We start from the raw sequence: 21,508 nt of genomic DNA, 5'->3' as shown, positions 1-21,508 counted from the left end.
GTCGTCGGGATGTGCTATGTTCCTTCGTCAATAAAAAAAATTATTTTACGACGTTCTTGTCATGGGTTGTTTGTGCACACGGGCTGTGTACTATTTAGTCAATTATTAGCGATACGGTCTAGGATTTCCGGTAATTCAATGCTTCAGACAACCCGAACTTCATTCTTGTCCGTAGTTTACCAACTAGTCCCAGCGGATAACGGGTGCTCGCAAACCGTATTAAGATACTAATACATGTGGGTGTAACACCCATGCCGTTGAAAAAATTCGTAAAACCCACTGGTGGGTGAATGTGAAGCTGTCCGTCTCACAGACGAGGCCGCTGCCACCATAATCACATAGGCTAGCTACAATGTACCGGTGGTATCAGTTCTTGTAACATACCCTCTGGGTAATCCCCATATGCCTCTGCCTGTACATAAAATTCCATGATGCTCGGTTCGTAATTGTGTCCACTTGCCCAGGTGTAACGCCCACATACCCGATGGTGTTCCTGGCTTCTCTCTCCAAATTCGCACTGATCACATATATGTCTTGAATTTGAGGCTTTCTTTTAGCTTTTGCGGGTCTTGGATCAAAAGGGTACTCAAATAGCGCATTCCAAATCATTTTTAGCCTTGAAATCTGCTGCTTCAAGGTGCTTCAAATAAGAAATATCAGTGGTATTTGTCCTTAATATATATCCTCCCTCGATCTTATGCTCAGTGTACAGGATATTAAATGGTGGCAGACTAGTTCCCCCAAAAAACTACAAGACATGAATATTTCCGCCATTTTCTAAAATTTTTATCACCTCGCAGAACCAAGCATGATGTGAAACAAATCAAACTTGATTAAAAACAACACTGCTTGTTGTCGAAGGTCCTCCGTCCGCCAAACCGCCAAGCAGGCAAGTGGAGCGGAAATTGGTTACCTATGCGGTGACTAATAAGCGGTCAAGTGTTAACTACGCCTTTAGGAAGACTCATAACGCCGATCAACCCTGCAGATGGCCACGGCGCATTTGATGCAGAAGATCATCCAAACTACTCCAGCTTTCACCCCGATCTGCCACCACAGCCCCCGCAGTCGCAATAATCGAATAGATTTCATTCGTGCGTGTCCGCCAGGAACAAACATGTGCCGGAAGTATGACCATGCGACATCCCCCTTTCCCGCGAGGATTGATGAGTATAAAATCGGCTTTTGATGCTGGTCAAATGATTTCTGATTTCATCTAGACCGGTCCCATTCCAGAGAGTTCTGCTACACAAATTTTGCTTCTTTTCGGCAGAATGTGACTACCTTCAGTCTTTCGCTGCCCCTATGCCCTGGACTCTATAAGTCCAGCCCTGGGCTGTCCATGGATGGATTCAGAAGGCACGATACCGGCAGACCATCTGCCAAATCATGCGCCGACAGTGAAGCGTGGTGTGAAAGCATCTAGCGGGAAGAAAGGGGTCTTCTTCCATAACCGGATTGCACCCGGGAAGCAGCATCTCTACATCGCCAAATCGGACGGCACGGAGAAACATCCGCTACTCGGAAAGCATAGCTCCAACGTCGACTAACATGACTCATTCTCGCCCGACTGTAACTAGACAGTCTTCACCAACAAGCGGAACGGCGATGGCAACGCCGGCAGTCGCACAGACGGTACCGACCTCGAGGAACTCATTGCTACGTCATCCATGGAGGATAGCGGTGTCATGTCCTCCGACAGCTCGAAGCTGGCGTATGTCTCTCTCTCGACTAAGGAGGCTCACAACTTGACCGATATGGCCTCGACAAGGCCAGACCCAAATAGACCCTCTGACCACTTTGTAAGTCGCCTACAAAGGTCTACCGCGTCCGAGCCAACGGATCAGACTACAAACAATTAACCGAGTACAATGTCGACGAAATCAAGAACGGGTATTGTTCATTCTCACCCGACGGATCCAAACTCGTCTACCGCACCATGGGCCCTGTCTGACGCGGTCTGTGAATCATCCATTTATAAATCCGCAAAGTCACCAACCTCACCGAGAATTGGGAAAATATGCCGGGATGGAGTCCGGATGGGGAGAGGGTTGGGTTAAAGTGTCGGAATAACCGGATTGTGGAGGCTGATACGACGAGTCCCTGTGGTTCGTATGATGTGTAGACTACCCGGCCGGATGGAACTGAGCTGAAGAGAATTACGACTGCGCTTGGTAATGATGGACATGCGGCTCGGTCGACGGATGGAAGAATTCTGTTTAGTACTTCTTGTTATGGGTCCCGCGGCGGATCGGCTAATTATGATAATACGTTCCAGCCGTATGATGTTAATATGGTTATGAAGGCTGATGGGTCGGATCAGAGGCCGATGACGGATAGTTTGTGGGAGGATGCTCTGCATGTTTGTGTGGAATGAGTTTCGTAGTTGAGAGGTAGGGAGGGGATATGCCTGGGTTTGTCGAGGATACCTGGCAGATTCCTTAAATAGAGGTACTGGCTTCAGCCTTGGGAATTTCCAAATTAGAATAACTCATTTTGTGTATTGTGATAACAACAGCTATAATGCCTCACGATGTAAACAGAGGGGCTTGCTAACAAGTATAATTTTCCACCTAATTCCCGACACGGTCATGTTTCTGATCAAATCCTATCTGGTCATCTACCCAACCCGCTATATGATAGCGCGCTAAGTCAAATAAATGATGTTTATCGCCTCAATCTGTCTAGTGTCTTGAAGCCTTTTCCAATTTACCTTACCTTTAAGCTTATGTTAATTTGACCTCACAACTTCATCTTATATTTAAGCTTATATTCGTCTGACCTTCCAGGTTCATCTGAAATTTTAAGCTTAAATTTACTGGACTAATCTTGCTACTTTGAGGGCATCCTGCTCATATTATTTATCTTGACCATCTTCATTTGTTTTCATCTTCGACTCAACGCTATGATTGTTGAGCTCGTACCTATTAAAGACACTCTGAGTTGCTCCTGTGATTTTATCATCTCAACATTCCGCCCGATACTTCCACAACTCAACCCAGCCTGTCGCAATCCTTGAAGTCCACCTCCAAATCGACTTCATTGCATCTGAAAATGCGGTCACATCTGAATGGGCAAGCCCCAGCAGCTTCCAAATGTCGTCTCATGGAAAAAAAGCCCGCAAGATCCCAAACCGAATAGTGAATCAGATAAGGGAAAACCTACCTGTTGGGGAGAGGTGCACGACGTGAGACTGGAACGATCAGCTTTCAGTCATGGGCAATGCGCTATTTCAGGTCATGCATATGTCAAAAAAATCCGATATTGAATCCTGCTTCTACCGAACTGGACGATTGACGATCCAACGACGGCAAGAAGATCTACCCAGGTGGACGTGGGCGCGACCTACGTGATGTTATAAGACATGTCACACTGGATGTGTAGCAGCTTCTAACAATATTGCCAGATTTACTATCGGAAGTGACGATTTTGTCAGATCTACTATCGCAAATAGCGCGCGATCTGGACTTAATCCTACATGGGCGCTCCTTCAACGTGTTCGTCTACGAGAACGAAGCCGCTATAGAACACAGATTCTAGTGGGACGTCGACCTGAAATTTACAATCTGGAATGCGTGCCACACCAATGAGTCCTTGCGTTGTCTGGGCAAAGAACAAGCATTGGTGTTCCCATCAGAGGCTATATCTTATGTGGCTGCTATCACGAGCCATTGCGCTGGATTCTGGGGACAATGATTGGAAACAAGCGGAGGTTTTCCATGTCGGTCAAGTCATCGCCTCATCGATGGCAGTGCGGAGTAATTAGCTCATATCACTATGGGATATTGGTCTAGCTGATCTCGATCTGGTTAACGACATACGCTGCACTAATATAAGAGTGGGTTGAATTGGCCTTAGTGGTGACATTGGAGCCTGATGTCAGGTATCTCATTAAGAATTCAACTCTTGGCTTACACACTTTGTGATCTACAAACCTTTCATTTCAATTCCGATGAAAAAGTGATTGCCCTCCCTGAAGATCTAGGCGGTAATTGCGGGCACTCCGGAAGCATCTGGCGCGGCAGAAAAATTGTATATCTGTAAGATTCAGAGGATTCTCGTGATGATTCATTTCTATACATTGAAAATGTCTAATGGGAGAGGGGATCCTACAAATCTACAAACAATGCTTTCTAACCATTTATTCATTTCATTTTGAATCATGACCAGACACGAGGGTAACTTAACTCGGTCCAGAAAACGGCATGAGAAAGAAACAATTCGAACCATGACAAGGAAAAAGAGAAAAGGGGGAAAAGATATAAAAAAGGAAAAGAGGCATGCCATTATATCAAAGAGAAACAAGAACCCTTTTTAAGCCTTGATCGCACCACCCAATGCACCACCACCGAACTGCTGACCACCAGGTCTCCGACCCTGCTGACCACCAGGCAGACGGGGACCAGCGCCGCCACGACCTCCGCGACCACCGCCGCGACCACCACGGGCACCGGGGCCCTGCTCGCGCTGGAAGGCATTGGCCATACCCTGGGTGCGTTGCTCGAGGGTCTTCTCGTTGGACTCGAGGAGGCCCATGGATTTGTCGGCGAGGGTGACGATCTGGGACTGGAGACGGGAAAGCTCGACGCCCTTGCGGAAGACTACGGCGTCGTTGACCTGGTCCAGGGCAGCGCCGAGCTCCTCGTGCGAGATCATGCGGCTGATGATAGCGGCGATCTTCTTGGCGGGCAGCTCGAACATATCGGCCAGCGAGGAGATGGACAGGCTGTCGTAGAAGGGGGCGTAGGTGAAGAGGTAGGTGCGCAGACCTTCCTCCTGCGTCTGCGCGGACAGCATCTCCTTGACCTTCTCGGGCTGCGGCATCAAATCCCAGATCTTGATTGAGGCGAGCATCGAGGCGGCCTTCTTCCAGTCGCCGGCGGCGAGGAACTTGGCGGACATGATCACGCCGTCGCGGGTGTTCTCGGGGGTCCGTTGAACACCTGGCGCTCGTTGTAGTCGAGCATGCGGCGGAAGGTCTTGGAAATCATGCGGCGGCGGATCTCGGGGGCGGAGGAGGTCTGGGCCATCAGGGGCACCTCGAGGAACATGCTGGAGGTCAGGTAGATGCACTCCAGCAACTCCAGATTGATGTGCATGTGGAAGGGCAGTTGGCGCTGGCGCTCCAGACGCTCCTGCTCGGGGGAGACGGTGGAGTAGCGCTGCATGATGATACCCTGGGCAAGGAGCTCCTTTTGGCGGCCACTACCGCAGATGTCGCCGAGGGTGGTCTGGGCCTCGTAGATGAGACCGGCGCGGAAAGCGCACAGGCCGATCTGGACAAGGGTGCGGTTGAAGAGGATCTGAGTGCTGACGTCGAAGTTGGAGATGTTCTCGGACAGATGGGACATGAGCATCAGGTCACGAGAGCGGTAGTATTGATCGTGCAGGGCAAGGAAGTAAATCTGACACAGCATGGAGCGGGCACGGATGATGCCGTCGCTGTGCTGGAACAGGTAGTTGCAGAGGGTTTGGATGAGGGAGGAGACATCGCCAGCCTGGGCGCGGGGAGTGACAGCAGAGTTGAGGGTGTCGGGGAGGGACTTCCAGGTGGCATCCTCGAGGATGGAAACCACTTGGGAGGGCTTGAAGTAGACGTGCTCCAAGCGGCGAATAATCACCCGGTTGACGCTATCTTGTCGTGTGTCGTTCTTCTCCGCAGTGATGAGGCTCTCAACGTACATTTGAGTGCGAGCAATGTTGTTGTACAGCTGCTGCTCGTCGCTCAGACGCTCAATGTACTCAGCAGTGTGGGGGTCGATCTGCTGCAGCGAGCGGGTGAGCTCGTCATCCAGACGCTCGATGTAGGAGACAATGCTGCCGGGGATATGGAAAGTCTCGCCCTCAGCAACCTGGGGCTGCTTCTCATCATCCTCCCACTCGTCAGCACCCTCGGTGACAACGAAGTTGCGGTGGGTCTCCAGAACGGACAGGAGAACACCGAACTCCTTATCGGCCGCCTTCCACTGCTCAGGGCTCATGTAGTTGGCAGAGGCCGAGGTAAGGTCGAAACGGGTCGAGATAAGGGTCAGGTATGTGCGGATGCGCTGGTAAGGAGTGGTGGAAACCTCCAGGAGCTTCTCCATGGTCCGGATCTGCTCAAGACGGTCGGTGTTCTTCTTTCCTCGGGACTCGACAATAACCCGCAAGTGCTTGAGAATGCTCTCGGGGGTGTACTGCAGGGTCTTGCCGCCGCGGCCGACGGTCGCGAAGCCATCGTCATCACCGACGGCGGTAGGGACGAGGGCGTTGGCGAAGTTGTTGATCTTCTCGACCTTGGTGGGCTTAGGAGCAGGGGCGGGCTTCGGCTTCTCGGCTTCCTCCTCGCTCTCCATGTAGGTATCCTTAGCGGCACGGTACTTCTCGATCTGATCGGCATAGTCCTTGTTGTTCTTCTTGATACGCTGCTTGACGGCATTGAATCCCTTCTGGTTGCTGGCGTTCATCTTCTTGTTGGCGGACTTCTGCTTGGTCACGGTCTCGTTGACGAAATCCTCGAGGTCGGCGACGGCCTTGACGTAGATCTTGGGGGTAGGACCAGACTGGGCGACCTTGACGATCTGGCGGTTCAGGCTGTCGAACTCTGTATCTCATTGTTAGCGATTTTCACATTATCCCCCACAAAATAAAGTCCACCAAGTATATCCATATTCTCCAGTGACACTCACCAGTAGAGATGACGGCCCAGTCATTGATCTTCTGCGCGTTCTCGATCAATCGGATGGTGTTCTCGAGACCCTCCAGTCGCTTGTCCTTGGCACTCTTGACGACTGTGACCTTTTCCTCGTCTTCACTCTCATCGCTGTCGGACATATCCCTCAAGAAAGCGTTGGCACCACCCTTGGTGTCGCCCTCCTCACCGGACTCGCTGCCGGACTCGCTGCCGGATTCATCTTCGCTGGACTCCTCCTCGCTGCTCTCCTCCTCCTCGGATCGCTCGTAGACATCCTCCTCCTCATCGGAGGAGCTAGACTCGCTGTCGCTACCACCACGGTAGAAGAATCGCGACGACATCGTGTATTGACTGGGTTGCACGAAGGCACTGGCAGATCCTTCTAAAAGTTGACTGGAGATGGCGGGCGAGAGCCACACACGAAATTTAAGCGAGGGGTTGACTATACCCGATCGGGATTAGCGCACTCCGGAAGTAAATCCATACAAAGAATCACTCGACCATGACTATTTCTACGACACTTGATAAGATATTACAGTCAAAGAATGAGTCAAATCAATGTATATGCTCGTATGCAAAAGTCCCCGGTCGGCCTCGAGCTAGGCCCGTATAACAGGCCGGAGACATGGATCCTAGCAGAAAGTGACATGACACACTCCCCCAGATCGGGGCGAGTCATCCGGAGCAAACCACGCGAACCATCAGGACGTTGGGCAAAATCGAATAAATCAAAGCTTACTTACTGAGACAAGCAACGGGGAATGAGATCGTTCTTTCATACTCCAGGCTATGCCGAAAGAAGGAGAAAACACGAAAAAAAAAAGGTTAGAACGTAACAACCATGACCGTCGCGGAATTCCCACGACTTCACAAAAACCACTGCGCAGGACAGGCGAGTAAGATAATCACACAAAGCAAAGAACGCGAAAAAAATACCTTAAAAAAAAAAAAAGAGAAAAGTGGTGACACAATCATGCATTGGGAACAAAATCGACCAGCCTCGGGCCGCACCTGCTTACCAGTGGGGTAGCGATCGGGGTTTCAACGCGAAAGTTACCTCAGGCTCGTGGTGACTCATTTCTTATCAACCATAGCAGTCATTGAATGAATTTTTCTTGTCTCATGTCATCTCAGACCCGAAACTAGTCGGCCTTCGGAGGCCACTGCGAACCGATCATCGTGCCGGGGAAGTGATGACAGCAGAGGAGCAGTCCATCGGCAGGATACGGAGTGGGTCAATCGGGGGTGCGAGGACAACAGGCGGGTGAATCGAGCAAGGTTCCATGTGTGAACAAGACAGCGCAAGACGAAATGGAACAGGCCCTTCCAGAGAAGGCACACGCTACCAGGGGCAAAATGCTCGACCGCGGCAAAGAGACAAGACCAGTAATAACAGATTCCGAGGCACCGTATAGAATGGAACTTGTCTGTGACAAGTTGCCAAGGATGCCTATTACGATCCATTTTAGTGCCATTGGTTCTGGCCCATGTAGCTCTCGCTCAACACGCCGTCTTCGAGAGTGCGGATGAAGTCACGGTTCCGCTGGTTGCCACCACCTGTACGGCTTCCACGTCGTCGCTGGTTGGTGTTGGCGTCAACGTAGCCATCGGGAGGAGGCGGGTAGTATGCAGGGCTGGGCTGCAGTCGGATAGGAGCGTTGGGATCCAGGTGGCTCGCCACTCGCTGGATCGTAGACGGGATGCCTCCACCCTGAGGATCCATCGTCGACGCACGTTGACGGCCTGCCCGAGTAGTGGCTTGGGCGTAGAGGCTCTGGGAGGGCGCATACTGGCCCTGAGGCACCTGGCCAGGAACCATATTCATCTGATGACCATAACCCGGTGGCTGGGTCGGGTAAGGGGGAGGTGGGCCCTGTTGATACATGCCATTGTACACCGGCTGCGCCTGGTGGTGAGGCGGATACTGGCTCATCTGCTGTTGCATGGAGTATGCTGACTGTGCATGGGCCGATTGAGCGTGCGCGGCTTGCGCGGCTCTCTGCTTGCTCGCAGCCTCAGCCTGCTGCTGCTGCTGAACACCAGGAGCAACGGTCTTGTTGAGAGATGAGTACTTTAAGTTCATCGGAGGCATGAACGGACCGGTGAACTTTTGCTGAGTGATGAACGGATGTAATTTGGCTTGCTGAGGCGACCATCGCTCGAGAGGGTTAATGGCGAGCAGGCCTCGCACGAAATCGATAAAGGCAACCCGATTGTTTAGTTCTGTTGGAGAGGTTAGCACAGAAATTCGAAAAAATATCAGGACAGAGTCTTACCTCGCTCCACCTCTGCCGGCTTCATGTTCTTGCGCGGCATCGGGTAGCTGCGAATGATCTCTTCCAATGTCGACGCATTGAAATATTTCTTGCTGGGCTGCTCCTTGGTGTTGTGCTCTCGCGAGTACTGCTCCAGGCCCTTAAGACGGTAGGTCTTACGCCCGTACTCATCCTGAGTCTTCTCAAAGAATTCACCGGACTGTTTGCCCATCTCCAGCATCCAGGTCTGAGGAAGACCAAGCATCTCGACAATGCGGGTAACCTGGTTATATTCTGAAGAACCGGGGAATAGTGGCAGGCCGAGGAAAAGCTCGACAACAATGCAGCCAAGTGACCACATGTCAATGGCTGATGAGTATCTGGAGGGGGCTTAGCATCGCGGTAGAAAGAGGAAAGAAACAAAAAAAGACTATGGAGGCGGTACATACGGCAGACCGAGGAGGACTTCGGGCGAACGGTAGAAACGTGACTGGATGTAAGTATAGACCGTCTGGCGCTCATCACATGCAGAACCAAAGTCAATAACTTTGATGATGGGGCTCTCGAGACTAGAGGGATGCAGAAAGTTAGCAAACATGCCGATCAAAGCTGGGGGCTGGGATTGGACTGGTATGAACGGACTTCTTCAAGAGAATATTCTCTGGTTTCAGATCGCAATGGATCAAATGGGCCTTGTTCAGAAGACTCAATGCATTCAACAATTGCTGTGCGAAGACGCGGACGAGAGTTGTACTCAGACCTCGGAATTGGTTTTGCTTGATGAGCTCGTACAAGTTGACACTGAGCAGTTCAAATGCCAAACAGAGATGCTGTCGGTGAATGAAAGTATCCTTCAGTCGCAACAGGTGGTGGTCATCGTTCTTGTCGTACTTGCTGTTCAACTGCAGCGAATTAAAAAAAGTTAGTAACGTCCCACTGAACAGATGTGATCAAGGATAAGCACGGCACTTACCAAATCCAACACGGAGACCTCCATCATACTCTGGTTGAAGTAAGCCGTCTTGTTCTTGATGACCTTGACGGCGACCACCTCTTGGGTCTTCAAATTCTGGCATTTGACGACCTGCCCAAATGTACCTTGACCGAGAACATCAAGAATGAGGTAACGATTCTTATGACCGGCCTCTTCACTGCCTAGGATGTCGTTCACATAGAGAATGTAATCGCTATCCTCGTTGTCGTATCCGTCGTTCTTAACTCCCTTGCTGGGCTTGGTTAGCACACGGCGGGGATTCCGCGAGGACTCGTAGTTGAAGTTGGGGTTGCAGATCCGATACGTCGCGGGGAGGTGGGTCGTCAAAGCTTGAAGCGGCTGTGATGAGGTCAATGTGAGTTTGGGGTCTGGTGGACACGATTGGGAAGCAGGGGCACCTACGCTGATAAAGCCTCCTTCCGGGTTGGCGCGCCGATATGCCGGTTGGGTGTGCACCCGAGGCTGCAGCTCCTGCACAGATTTGATCTTCTGGAACTTGGGGACGGGTCCCCGGCCCGGGACCTGCGATGGTAGCGAGCCCGATCGAGGGGATCGCGAACCGTGACCAAAAGCGGGTGGACTCATGTGGGAGGACGCGGAGGGAGGGTAGTACTGATCGGGGCTGAGGTCGGGCGCCTGGAGGGGCGGCAGTCTAGGGGGACGGTTGGCAGCTGTGGGCTGTGAGTTAGGGTCCAGACGAAGATGAGACGTTTGAGATTCCAGCGAAGCCATCGGAGACTCACAGGGCGGCGACTGATAGCCTTGCGGCGGCGAGGCGTAGTCTGGGACTCGGGCAGGGGAGCGTCGCGCTTGGCCCTGGGCCGTCGGGAAACCGTAGGCGCCCTGGGATTTGCCGGGGCTGGTCGGATATGACATTGGCGGCGACGAGAGGACATTCATGGGGGAGTATCTGCGGGCCGCCGAGGACGACTCCTCGGCCTGGGAGAGGAATTGAGACGACGCGCGGCTGTGATGGTTCGGCCGCGACGGGTACTTGGTCCGATTATATGGATCCGCGTCCTCCATGGTGCTGTCGGCATCGGTGACATAATCCCGACTACGTGGCGTCGCAGAGGGCGAGGAGGCCATCGAGACCGGCTTGGAGCTGAGGCCGGCGGAGGGCAGCTTGGAGGAGGTGCCGGGGGTTTGCATGGGCTCGTAGGTGAATCCGACGGGCGCCTGTGATTGCTGGGGCTGACCGCTGTACTTCGAGCCCAGCTGCTGCGGATGCGAGGCCAAGCCGGTGCTGAACTGCGCCGGACGACCCATGAGGGGATCTTGGTAGGGTTGCCACCCTTGATCCATCGTGGACGAGCCTGCGACCGGCGAGACGGCGCTGCAGGGGGATGAATTGAGCTCGGTCGACGTCGTCACCTGTCACCTGTCACCATTCACCACAGTACGCCCTGCACTGCGATCGCGATCGGGGAATGGGAGGTCGACGGGGGGAAGAGCGACGACCACACGAGACGCGATCGCACCAGACGGCGGTGGGGTGAGCAAGGCCGACGCAAGTCGAGATTGGAAGACGAGGGTTGACTAGGTCGAGTGTGTACCGCACTGCATCATCCGGATGACAGACAGACACGGCGAATCCGGGAGGCGGTCGCAAGGGGGAGATGGCAGGCGCACAGAAGAATAGCCGCGCAGACGTGGAACAGCCAGAGAAATCAGGCAGACGGGGACGGCAACATGAAGATGGCGGGAGTGCTAGATCGCGGAGAAGGAGGGGGGCAAGGATGGTGTGGGAAGTGGAGGTCAGGTTGCTCCGTTAACTTCCTGGCGGAAGTGCTGGGCAACGATCGTCGTCCACACCTACCTACTCAAGCGTTGCCTACACAGGCCGGGATATCAACAACATCTACCTCACTGCTACGCTCGAACAGGAATCATCGCTTTTCCGCTCAGTCTGGCCTTCGAAGGGTTCTCACGACACCCCCCACTCCACACTCTCGCTGCGATGTGGTGGCTAATCGTCGCGTCATTGCATACCCAACCGCCAGATCAACCATGAATGCCTAATGCTGCCCCTGGATCCGCCCCAGGACATCAGAAAAATACCAGACGCCGCGAGACTTCCCAATTTACGCAAGTGCAGAGTCGTGACAGCCTTGGTTGGCAGGTCGCCAACAGCTTGGGCGTGGAATGTGGGCAACCACAATTCGCTAAATCCGATATTGGGCTGCAGCCGAGCATCCACCGCAAAGCTATGCCATCCTCGAGAAAAAATTGATCGGATGAGCGGACGATTATGTTATTTGCATCTCTACGAATACTCCCAGCTAATCTCAGCGACCACCAACATTGTCAGCTGTTGGCACTAACAGAGCTAGCACCGGTATGCCCCCGTCGCACCTGCCAAATACGGGGTTTGTCGCTCCTCCAAGGGAGCAAAATATCGATGTGCATGTGCACTTTGAGAAAAAATTGTGCTTGCGCTATTCCGCCTTCTCACCCACTTCGTTAAACGGCCTTGACGCTGCCCTCGAAGGTCTAACTGTTCTCAGAGGTCCTGGGGATGCTCGAGGCTATATATAATATGGCCAGGAGTGCTACAAATTTCACTGCATTCGCTAATCTATGTTTCAAGCTCTATTTTTTAAAAGCTCTTCCTCATTTTGCTCTTCCATATTTCATCTTCTCATCTTCCTGATTCTCTGCAGCCTCTCTCATCGCCATCGAAAAGCTCCCCTGCGTAGCGCATTGCATCGAACTCCGTCCAAACAATTCACTCTGTAAGAAATTTTGCAATGTGGACATGTCCTTTACCAGCTAATTTCACAGCTCTGATATATTGTCTCCGATTTGGGCCCTCGGGGAGGAGGGGGGGGGGGGGAGGGGGGTTTCCCCACTCATGCAAAAGGAGCTCCAGCATATCAATTCGACCTCACTAGGCCGCGCCTTCGATTGCCGTTCGTTCGTATAGTGAGGCCAGCGGTGCATCGACAACAGCCCCCGTATTGATGGGTCTGCGTGCAATCCCGAGATACCCATGCGCAGAAGCAAGCTGCAAGGCGGGTTGCACCGGCATAATATGCTGGCTCCTGGTTGAAATCTGCCCCTCTTTTGAGCAGACATTCCATCAGCTCGACATTTCCTTGCTGAGCAGCGAGTTGTAAGGGGCCAAAGCCTCCCTTCCTTAAAAGCTCATGCCCTCCATCAAACAGTTCACAAGTATCCAATTTTTCAACTAATACACGCGGGTTGTTGACATCCGCACCGACCATCAGGAGCGTATTGATGATTCTCAAATTTTGTCCGTAGATCGCCAATTAAAGGGAAGCCGTTGGCATTGCAGTTCGATTCAGCTGAGATCGTTAGTTCAAACCAATCCCTGCATCAACAAGGAGCTTAAATACTTCGGAGTTTTCTGTCTGTATGGCCTCGAGCAGTATCAAGTCTCCTCGTTTCCCGGGATAGAGGGAAGCTGCCTGGCTAATATTGGTGAGGTTTGATGATCAGATGCACAATTTTCAAGAGGTCGGGGATATCCACTAGGGAAATGTACAGCACTGTCATTCCCTGACCCAAACCCCGATGAATATTGTTGCTGGTATCAACCAATATTCTTGTGAGATGGATTATCGCCTCCTCTCAGAATCAAGGCAACCTGGAAAAGATAATTTGCTCCCGTTCGCAGGCAACCTCCTAGGGCCACTGGCAATCAGAAAGCAGAGCTGCTACTGCTACTCTCACTACCTGCTCTTTTCTTCTTTCCCTCTCACTTCCCTAGCCTTCTCACGCTATACGATGGTCATTACCGCAGCCATGCTCTATCTCTACTGGAAGATATTCAAGCGGACCAAGGTGGTAGATGCCATAGATGTGGACCTGGTTTGGGAAGGACCTCTGATCGACGCCTACGAGAATGGGTTAACCACCACGCCCAGCGGATTCTGGAGAGAGCTGTGGGGACTGCTGGGTTGGAAGGCTGAAAAGGAGAAGCTAACAGTGGACGATCGATAAAGACAAGGCAGTTAACAAGCCCCCAGACGGTCGATGGCCTGATCAAGATCGGCACCGGAAGCCAGCAAGTCTTCCGTAATGCTCATTATTTCTGAGCTCCGACGTTTGATCAATGCACAACCTTTCTGTCTTGGCGTCCACAGGTTCAATTTGAGCAAACTCCGCAGAATGTCTTGATCGCCATTCCGTACTGCGACCTCGAGTACTGAATCCAGCTTGACCCAATTGTGGTAATTGCATGTCTCTTTCTTTTTTAGCCATTTGTTGTATGGATTGGTCCAATAGGCCTCGAGAATCGGGGTCGTTCTAGGGGAAAAGAATTCGAAAAACCGAGAATCCAGGCTCCAGAAGGTGATTGACTATAGACGAAAATTGTCCGAGATCAAGAATAAAAATGTTTGAGCCAATGGTGTTAAGTTTGATGGGTTCGGCCGAGAAAGCCATTTTACTGTAGCACTGTGCTGTCCTTCATTGTCTTCTGGCATGATGATGTGAAGCAGTGTGGCTGCTTTGGAAACACTTTGGATGAGGCTCAGACTTTTGCATCACTTTCCAAGAAATGCACGAGACAAGAGCTCGAAATAAACCCTTATGTAAATGAGTAGTAGAAGATTGGCAGATATCCTGTGAGTGTCCGATATAGTTGTCTTTTGTCTCGAGTCGGTACAATCAGAAATGTGTAATCAGCTCTTACCAAAAGAGTTGCAAAATGGAGCCTCGCGAGAGGAGAAGAGCCACGGAAGATACGAGGGCCACTTTAGCTTCCAATCACTAGCTGGTCAGGGAGAAGAAATGAAGACACTTTTTGGCGTTGGAGGTAGAGGAGCTATCTCATCACATTAGCAAACAGGAATCTCTCTCGTGAATTCCAGTGCTTACCGAGTCTTTGCTTTTCGACTGTCGTCTCACATGCGTGTTTTCATTTGCCGATCGTGATGGGCGGCGGGGAAATCTGTTGATGAATACTGGATTGAGTGGTCCATCCCTGAAAATCCTCTGGCGGAGAGCAGGTATGTACCACTCAATCCAACATCAGAATGCCATTGAGCAAAATGCTAACAATTTTCTGGCATAGCGTCGGTTCCGCTCCTCTGGTATGCCCTTGGGTTGGTTACAAGCGACGGGGTCCATTCTCCAGAAAAGGGACCCTAGATCGTCACATCCGGATTCAGCACCAGGCCCCACGCACCTTCAAATGCCTACATCCTGGATCCAGCTGATCTCTCAATCGCAAGGATAATCTAAACCAGCATCCTCCATCAGTTCACCAAGATATAGTTCAGAAAGATATCCATTTCTGTCTCGACTGTTGGGTGTCAAATTGTTATTGTTCATGTTGAAGTATCCTTAGCGAGTCCAAGGAACGTGACGCAAATGCAGAAAAGGGGATAAATGGTGTTTATTGTTATTTACTGGGAACATTCTATGTGTGTTATGTGATAATCCCCAAGCCAAATCATTTCGTGAAAAGCTATATTGTATTACGAGATAAGACTCTCGACATTCGCTTTAGAATACCATTACTCTCATTCATTTTACGAATAGAGTATTCCTGGCACAATGTAGTTAACTAGTTATTGCAGTTAGTTAACTAGTGAGCAGGCAGCAGCCTTAGGCAACAACACAATGCATAACGATTCACGTAAGCGGCTCTTTCGGGCGGTGACTCATTCTGCCTCCCTTGCCGATAAGAAGTGGGCGATCGGATTCACTACCGACTCGATCGCCAGTGAATTTCATGTCGTGGGGCATAAAGTCGACATGATTTCTCCAATGTGCGATCTCTTCTCCTAGCGCTTTTCTCTCTTCTTTCCTCACCACCCATCCCCTCTCTCCGCATTCTATCAAGATGGCGCCCGCAAATACTAACGCCGAGGCGGCGGCCGAGACCCGCCGCCTCAAAGAGCTCAACGCGGACGTCCGCGACCAAGAAGACCTGGAGAGGGATATTACCAAGCAGGTATGGCATATTCTGGAGGTTTCAGCGGGTTTCATGTCTTATGCTAACTGTTTCCACAGGCAGATAAGATCCTGCTGGAGAAGGCAGAAGAAAACGACTCGAGGCGGCTCGAGTCGGCCTTGCTCGAAAAAGAGTATGTTTGAAGCTGGAACTCCACCTTTTAAATGCACTAGAAGCTGACTTTATTCTTCTTCTATAGGAAGGCCGAGGCTCTGCTTGGCCAGGCGCGTGCGCGCCTGAACCAGCATGTAAGCGGGCCGACTCGACGCCGTCTCGAGTCGGAGGTCAAGAAGCAGGAGGCTCGCAGGACCGAGCGCCTGAAGGATATCAAAGATATTACCGACCGGATCGACGAACGGCGCAAGACTGCTGAGGAGAATATGGGGGGCATTACTGGCCCGGGGCGGCTGCCCAACGAGACGCGGCGTGACTACCTGCTGCGGACGGGCAAGATCACGCCCTTCGAGCTCATGAATGCCACGGGTCCGGAGGGTCTACCCTCGCACCTCGAAGATGCCCTTGTCGATGTCGAAGACCAGCATGATGAGCGGGAGGAGAAGAAGAAGCCGGGCTACGAGCCCGAAGCACACCGACACCTCCACCGTCCTGGTATGGACTTCGGCGAGTCCAGTGGCGAGAGCAGCCAAGCCGAAGGCAGCCGGAAGCGCAGGAAGCTGTCACCACAGCCGAAGAAAGAGTCAATCAAGTCCCGTACTGCGGGTTCTTCAGATGTTGACTCCTCAGCTAGCTACGTTGCTTCGGAAGACGACCATGCTTCGTCGGAGGATGAGGAGGAATTTATGCCAGATACCATCCCGGAGTCCACTGCAGCTCGTAAGCGCAAACAGGACAAGACCGGAGCTGAAAAAGATCTTGAAGATCTCAGCGGTCTGGATGATGGCAATGAAAAACTCTACCAGAAGCGCCTCCAAGATTGGATCAGCCGTCGCAGCACTGCTCGGAAGCGTGCTCAAGGGGACGAAGAAGCAGACGAAGTCGACGACGACCGTTCTGAATGGCTCAAGCCACATCCTACCGAGCCTGATATGGAATTGAATGGCCTACGGGTCCCCGGCGATGTCAGCCGCTTCCTCTTTTCTTATCAGAAGACCGGTGTTCAGTGGCTTTGGGAACTCCACCAACAATCAGTTGGTGGTATCATCGGAGACGAAATGGGTCTTGGAAAGACAATCCAGACCATTGCCTACCTCGCATCGCTGCACCATAGCGACATGTTCACCAAGCCAGCGATCGTCGTCTGTCCTGCAACCCTGATGAAGCAATGGGTGAACGAATTCCACCGGTGGTGGCCTGCATTCCGGGTCTCGATCTTGCACTCTTCCGGGAGTGGTATGATGAACCTCGGAAAGGAAAGCAGTCGGGAAGATGCACTCACTTCTGCGGAGATGGATACCCACCGCAGCCGCGGATTGACTGCCGGGCAGAAGGCCGCTCGAAAGATCATCAATCGTGTGACCAGAGAGGGTCATGTATTGGTGACTACCTACTCGGGCTTGCAGTCATACGCGGATGCTCTTGTGGGCGTGGAATGGGGCTGTGCCATCCTCGACGAAGGCCACAAAATTCGCAATCCGGATGCCGGCATTACTTTCAGTTGCAAGGAACTTCGCACACCCCACCGCATCATTCTCTCCGGCACCCCCATGCAGAACAGCCTGGTGGACCTGTGGTCCCTCTTCGACTTCGTCTTCCCTTTGCGCCTGGGCACCCTCGTCAGCTTCAAAAACTCCTTCGAAATCCCCATCCGACAGGGCGGATATTCCATGGCAACAAATTTGCAGATTCAAACCGCAGCGAAATGTGCGGAAACCCTGAAGAACGCCATCAGCCCTTATCTTCTGCAGCGATTCAAGGCTGATGTGGCCGCTGATCTCCCCCAGAAGACCGAACAAGTGATTTTCTGCAAGATCACTCCTATCCAGAGAACTGCCTACAGAAGATTCCTGGATTCCGATGATATGAAGTCGATCATTCGGGGGAGAAGGAATTCCCTCTTTGGTATTGACATTCTTCGGAAGATCTGCAACCACCCCGATCTCGCCGACCATAAACTGCGAGCCCGTGAAGCTGATTACGGCCAAGGCGAGCGTTCCGGAAAGATGCAGGTGTTGAAAGGACTCCTCGAGGTGTGGAAAGACACTGGCCATAAAACCCTTCTCTTCGCCCAGACTCGTCAAATGTTGGATATTATTCAAAAATTCCTGCAGACGCTGGGCGGCTTCACCTATCGCCGAATGGATGGTAGTACCCCCATCAAGCTCCGGCAGCAAATGGTCGACGAGTTCAACAAGGACCCCGACATTCACGTCTTCCTTCTTACCACCCGAGTCGGCGGTATCGGCGTTAACCTCACAGGCGCCAACCGCGTCATCATCTTCGACCCCGACTGGAATCCTTCTACCGACATGCAGGCCCGTGAGCGAGCATGGCGCCTCGGCCAGAAGCGAGACGTCACAATTTTCCGTCTTATGACCAAGGGAACAATTGAAGAAAAGATCTACCACCGGCAGGTTTTCAAGCAATTTCTGACCAACAAGATCACCCGAGACCCACACCAGAGAGAGGGTTTTGAACTAAGTGATCTGTACGATCTCTTCACCCTGGCAGACGAGAACGACAACGAACTAGAAACGGAGAAAAGGTTCAAAAACGCCGAAGTGACTTTCAAAGAAGAGAAAAAGGAGGGCCCTAAGAAGGGCACCTGGACAAAGCCTTCCTCTTCAGAGGCACCGGCAGAGGACGTCACGGCCGTGGAGGGAGTCGCCAACGTAGAGGAATTCAAGACCACCGGCGACGATGCCGAGAAAGAAGACAACGCCAAAACCGCCGAAGACCGGATTATGCACGGCATCTTCTCTCGCACCGGCGTCCACTCTGCCGTCGAGCATGATCAAATTGTGAACGGCAAGCGAGTTCTGAGTGGCGATCGCAAGATGATCGAAGCCGCCGCCCGTCGCGTGGCAGCCGAGAGTGAAGAAGCACTCCGGAAAGCCGAAGAGGAAGCTCGCTCAGTCCCGATCGGCCTCCCTACCTGGACCGGCCGATTCGGCGTTGCGGGACGATCTGAGAACCGCGGTGGAAGCTCTGCCCGACCTACTGGGGGCCCGTCGTCGAGCAATTTGCTGGCGAACTTGAATCCGAGCGCAACCCTTGGCGGTCCTTCCACCCCGGCTACGACCCGCATGCCCCGTGGGAATGATTTCATTCCCATGATTAAGGAGTTTCTCGAGTCTCGGCGTGGAAAGGCATTTACGCAGAACATTGTGGACCACTTCAATCCCTACTGCGTAAATGACCAGCGCGTGGCCGAGTTCCAATCCCGGTTAAAGTCGGTAGCAACCCTGAGCAGAGATCGGGCCGGTCGTGGCGTTTGGACCCTGAAGAAGTAGGGTCCTTCCTGTCCTCTTTGCTCTGTTACCCCGCCTCTTTTTCTTTCTTCCATTTATGTTTTTCTCATAGAAACTCCGTGAGTACTTTATTCTGACCGGCTGGCCCGGCCATTCAAACTTTTACATATCATTATCTCTAATAGTATCATTTTGGTATTATTACCACTAAACTCCAAATTTGTAGAGTAATTGAAGGGTCGATAATCTCTGTCTCTTCTTATTTTCAGAACACAATTTGAGGCTGCCGTCAGCACTTGATTGTGGCCGGTATGTGAGTTTGCCCCTCGCTCTCTTCTCACTTCTACCCGCTTCCTCACTTCTTCATCTCTCCTTCACTTCACATTTTTCTCACCGCCAATTTCTTGACCACTGATGAATCCTCAATGTTCACCCAGTGGGCAACGGTACACCTATATAACAGCGGCAACCGAGGCCGATCGCCAGTGACCTCTCCTGACCGCCGCGGAACTAAACAACCAGCGGAATAATTGCAGGAGACGCCCCAAGAGGCGCCCCGACGCTATAAAGAAGAACCGCGCAGTGTATTGGTGTGCTTAGCGCATGTCTACCTTGGATCTACCTCAATCTGCGCAGGTCAAGATGGCTTTTAATTCTTTCTCAGGGAGTTACCGGCAGGATTGACAATAGCGGAATGATCGAGTTCCGGGACAGAGTCCGTGGACACCAAGGAAGCAACGGATGGGTCCTTCTTTCACCCATATATGACTACATTACTTTTCCTTAGTTTCTTTCTTTCGCGTTTCTTCTATCCAATGCGTCCCTCGCCTCATAGTTGCCATATCTTTGGCTACTGGGTCATATCTTCTTACTCCCAAACTCCTTCATCTCGTCGTCAGATCCTTCGAGAAGACACAAGGTGGGATTCAAAGATACGAAACCCCCGTTGCCGTTTATTCTGGGACCTTCAAGGCCCTTGAAAGAGTCGAGTCGACCGTTCCGAAAATACGGTATCTGGTGAATCCCACCTATGATATCAACCCATACCTCATGTCGCATTTGGGAATTTGTGGTTTTCTCCCAGTACCTGAGAATCCACGAACTTTCCATCATAGAATCCCTCAACCCGCGACAAATCAAGAGTTTCACAGAATGTCCTTGGGCACTTCGACCCCTGCTCCGAGTAACGACGCACCACAAAATTCCATTAAAAGCCTATTTGACCATTACCAATTCAAGATGATGGCAAAATCTACGTGAAAGTGCCAACTCGGGTGATGAAGGCTCAAATACCCCCCAAACCGTGATTACGTTTGATGTTTTCCTTCAGACACCCCGGGAATAAAGAGAGAGATCATGTACTCAACACAGGACTGGGTGGAATTGGCGAATCTTACATCTAATATCACCTTGAAAATCTGAGGTTTCCTCTCGGCATTTTGAAAATCCACGAGCTCTTCAGCCTTGAATTTCTCCACTCGAGGAGAGTCGGAGCTCTCACAGAATACCTTAATCGCTTTGACCGATGCCGTCAATGAACGACGCATCGCATGAGTTCCAGTCATCAGCCTCACCCTGCCACATTTCAAGTTTGAAGGCAGCGCCAATCAGAGCGCCATGCCGCAAGAATACCCTGATGCACCAACCTCCACGGATTGAGGGTAGCGACGCTCAAGAAGAAGCACCGCAACCTCTCCTAGGCAGTGCGGACTTTGGTTGAGCATACTGGTGGTAGAGTGCAAAAGCAAGACGTGATTTCTAATTAAGGTGCTTCACGTTCACTGTCAAGTGCGTTGCAATCAAAGCTTACGGTATATATTGGATACCGCCAGTACTTGGTCGTCTGTTCCTATATCAGCCACGGACGATTCGTCCAGAAGTCAAAGAAGTCGCTTTATCTAAATTGGACACAAAACGGCAGTCGTGTGAGGTTTTGGCCTAGCTCGGCAGATGGTCACGCAATCGGTCTGTTTGAAAGCCATGAGCTACACAACGATCCTCGAAATATTGGAAAGTGAGAACTACTGGTGAACGGTCGAGGATGTGGCTCTCATTCTATCTGGATCCGCAAATTCCTAAACGGAGAGTCTCTGACGATGAGCAATGAATTCTTCAAGCAATTTTTACCTTTTCCCGTCCTCTCGACTCCCAAAGAAAGGGATCGACATGATCGAGTCCAGCCCGAAGTCGTCTAAAATGTAGGTCTTGAGGATGTGATATCCCACCTCATCTGATCAATTCACGCAGATAGATCTCTCTGCCGGAAGAGAAACACGAACTCGTGTGTGACAG

The 21,508-nt window shown here is 51.7% G+C and overlaps 5 protein-coding genes across 5 annotated transcripts; 3 read left to right on the top strand and 2 right to left on the bottom strand.

The window, feature by feature from the left end:
• Window positions 1-1,346: 1,346 nt before the first annotated feature.
• Window positions 1,347-1,954, top strand: N7532_009256 (uncharacterized protein; the record flags this gene model as incomplete). The annotated part of the gene is made up of 3 exons (XM_056621747.1): window positions 1,347-1,541; window positions 1,581-1,802; window positions 1,868-1,954. The coding sequence occupies 3 exons, from the start codon at window positions 1,347-1,349 to the stop codon at window positions 1,952-1,954; spliced, it is 504 nt and encodes a 167-aa protein (XP_056472553.1).
• Window positions 1,955-4,314: 2,360 nt separating this feature from the next.
• On the bottom strand, window positions 4,315-7,014 carry nip1 (translation initiation factor eIF3 core subunit c; the record flags this gene model as incomplete). Its single annotated transcript, XM_056621746.1, has 3 exons — window positions 4,315-4,890; window positions 4,944-6,583; window positions 6,669-7,014. 3 exons carry the CDS (start codon window positions 7,012-7,014, stop codon window positions 4,315-4,317), a joined length of 2,562 nt encoding a protein of 853 aa, XP_056472552.1.
• Window positions 7,015-8,138: 1,124 nt separating this feature from the next.
• On the bottom strand, window positions 8,139-11,227 carry N7532_009254 (putative protein kinase Yak1; the record flags this gene model as incomplete). Its single annotated transcript, XM_056621745.1, has 5 exons — window positions 8,139-8,896; window positions 8,950-9,308; window positions 9,378-9,497; window positions 9,571-9,830; window positions 9,902-11,227. 5 exons carry the CDS (start codon window positions 11,225-11,227, stop codon window positions 8,139-8,141), a joined length of 2,823 nt encoding a protein of 940 aa, XP_056472551.1.
• A 2,445-nt stretch (window positions 11,228-13,672) lies between these two features.
• Window positions 13,673-13,888, top strand: N7532_009253 (uncharacterized protein; the record flags this gene model as incomplete). The annotated part of the gene is made up of 1 exon (XM_056621744.1): window positions 13,673-13,888. The coding sequence occupies one exon, from the start codon at window positions 13,673-13,675 to the stop codon at window positions 13,886-13,888; it is 216 nt and encodes a 71-aa protein (XP_056472550.1).
• A 1,849-nt stretch (window positions 13,889-15,737) lies between these two features.
• N7532_009252 (DNA-dependent ATPase RAD26) lies at window positions 15,738-19,258 on the top strand (the record flags this gene model as incomplete). Its single annotated transcript, XM_056621743.1, has 3 exons — window positions 15,738-15,848; window positions 15,908-15,981; window positions 16,048-19,258. 3 exons carry the CDS (start codon window positions 15,738-15,740, stop codon window positions 19,256-19,258), a joined length of 3,396 nt encoding a protein of 1,131 aa, XP_056472549.1.
• Between the last annotated feature and the right edge of the window lie 2,250 nt (window positions 19,259-21,508).

The sequence above is a fragment of the Penicillium argentinense genome, assembly GCF_028826775.1.
Source record: "Penicillium argentinense strain IBT 30761 chromosome Unknown utg000009l_segment0_segment0, whole genome shotgun sequence".
Taxonomy (NCBI): Eukaryota; Fungi; Ascomycota; class Eurotiomycetes; order Eurotiales; family Aspergillaceae; genus Penicillium; species Penicillium argentinense.
The sequence above is the reverse complement of the archived record's forward strand: the minus strand, read 5'-3'. Positions and strand labels throughout refer to the sequence as shown.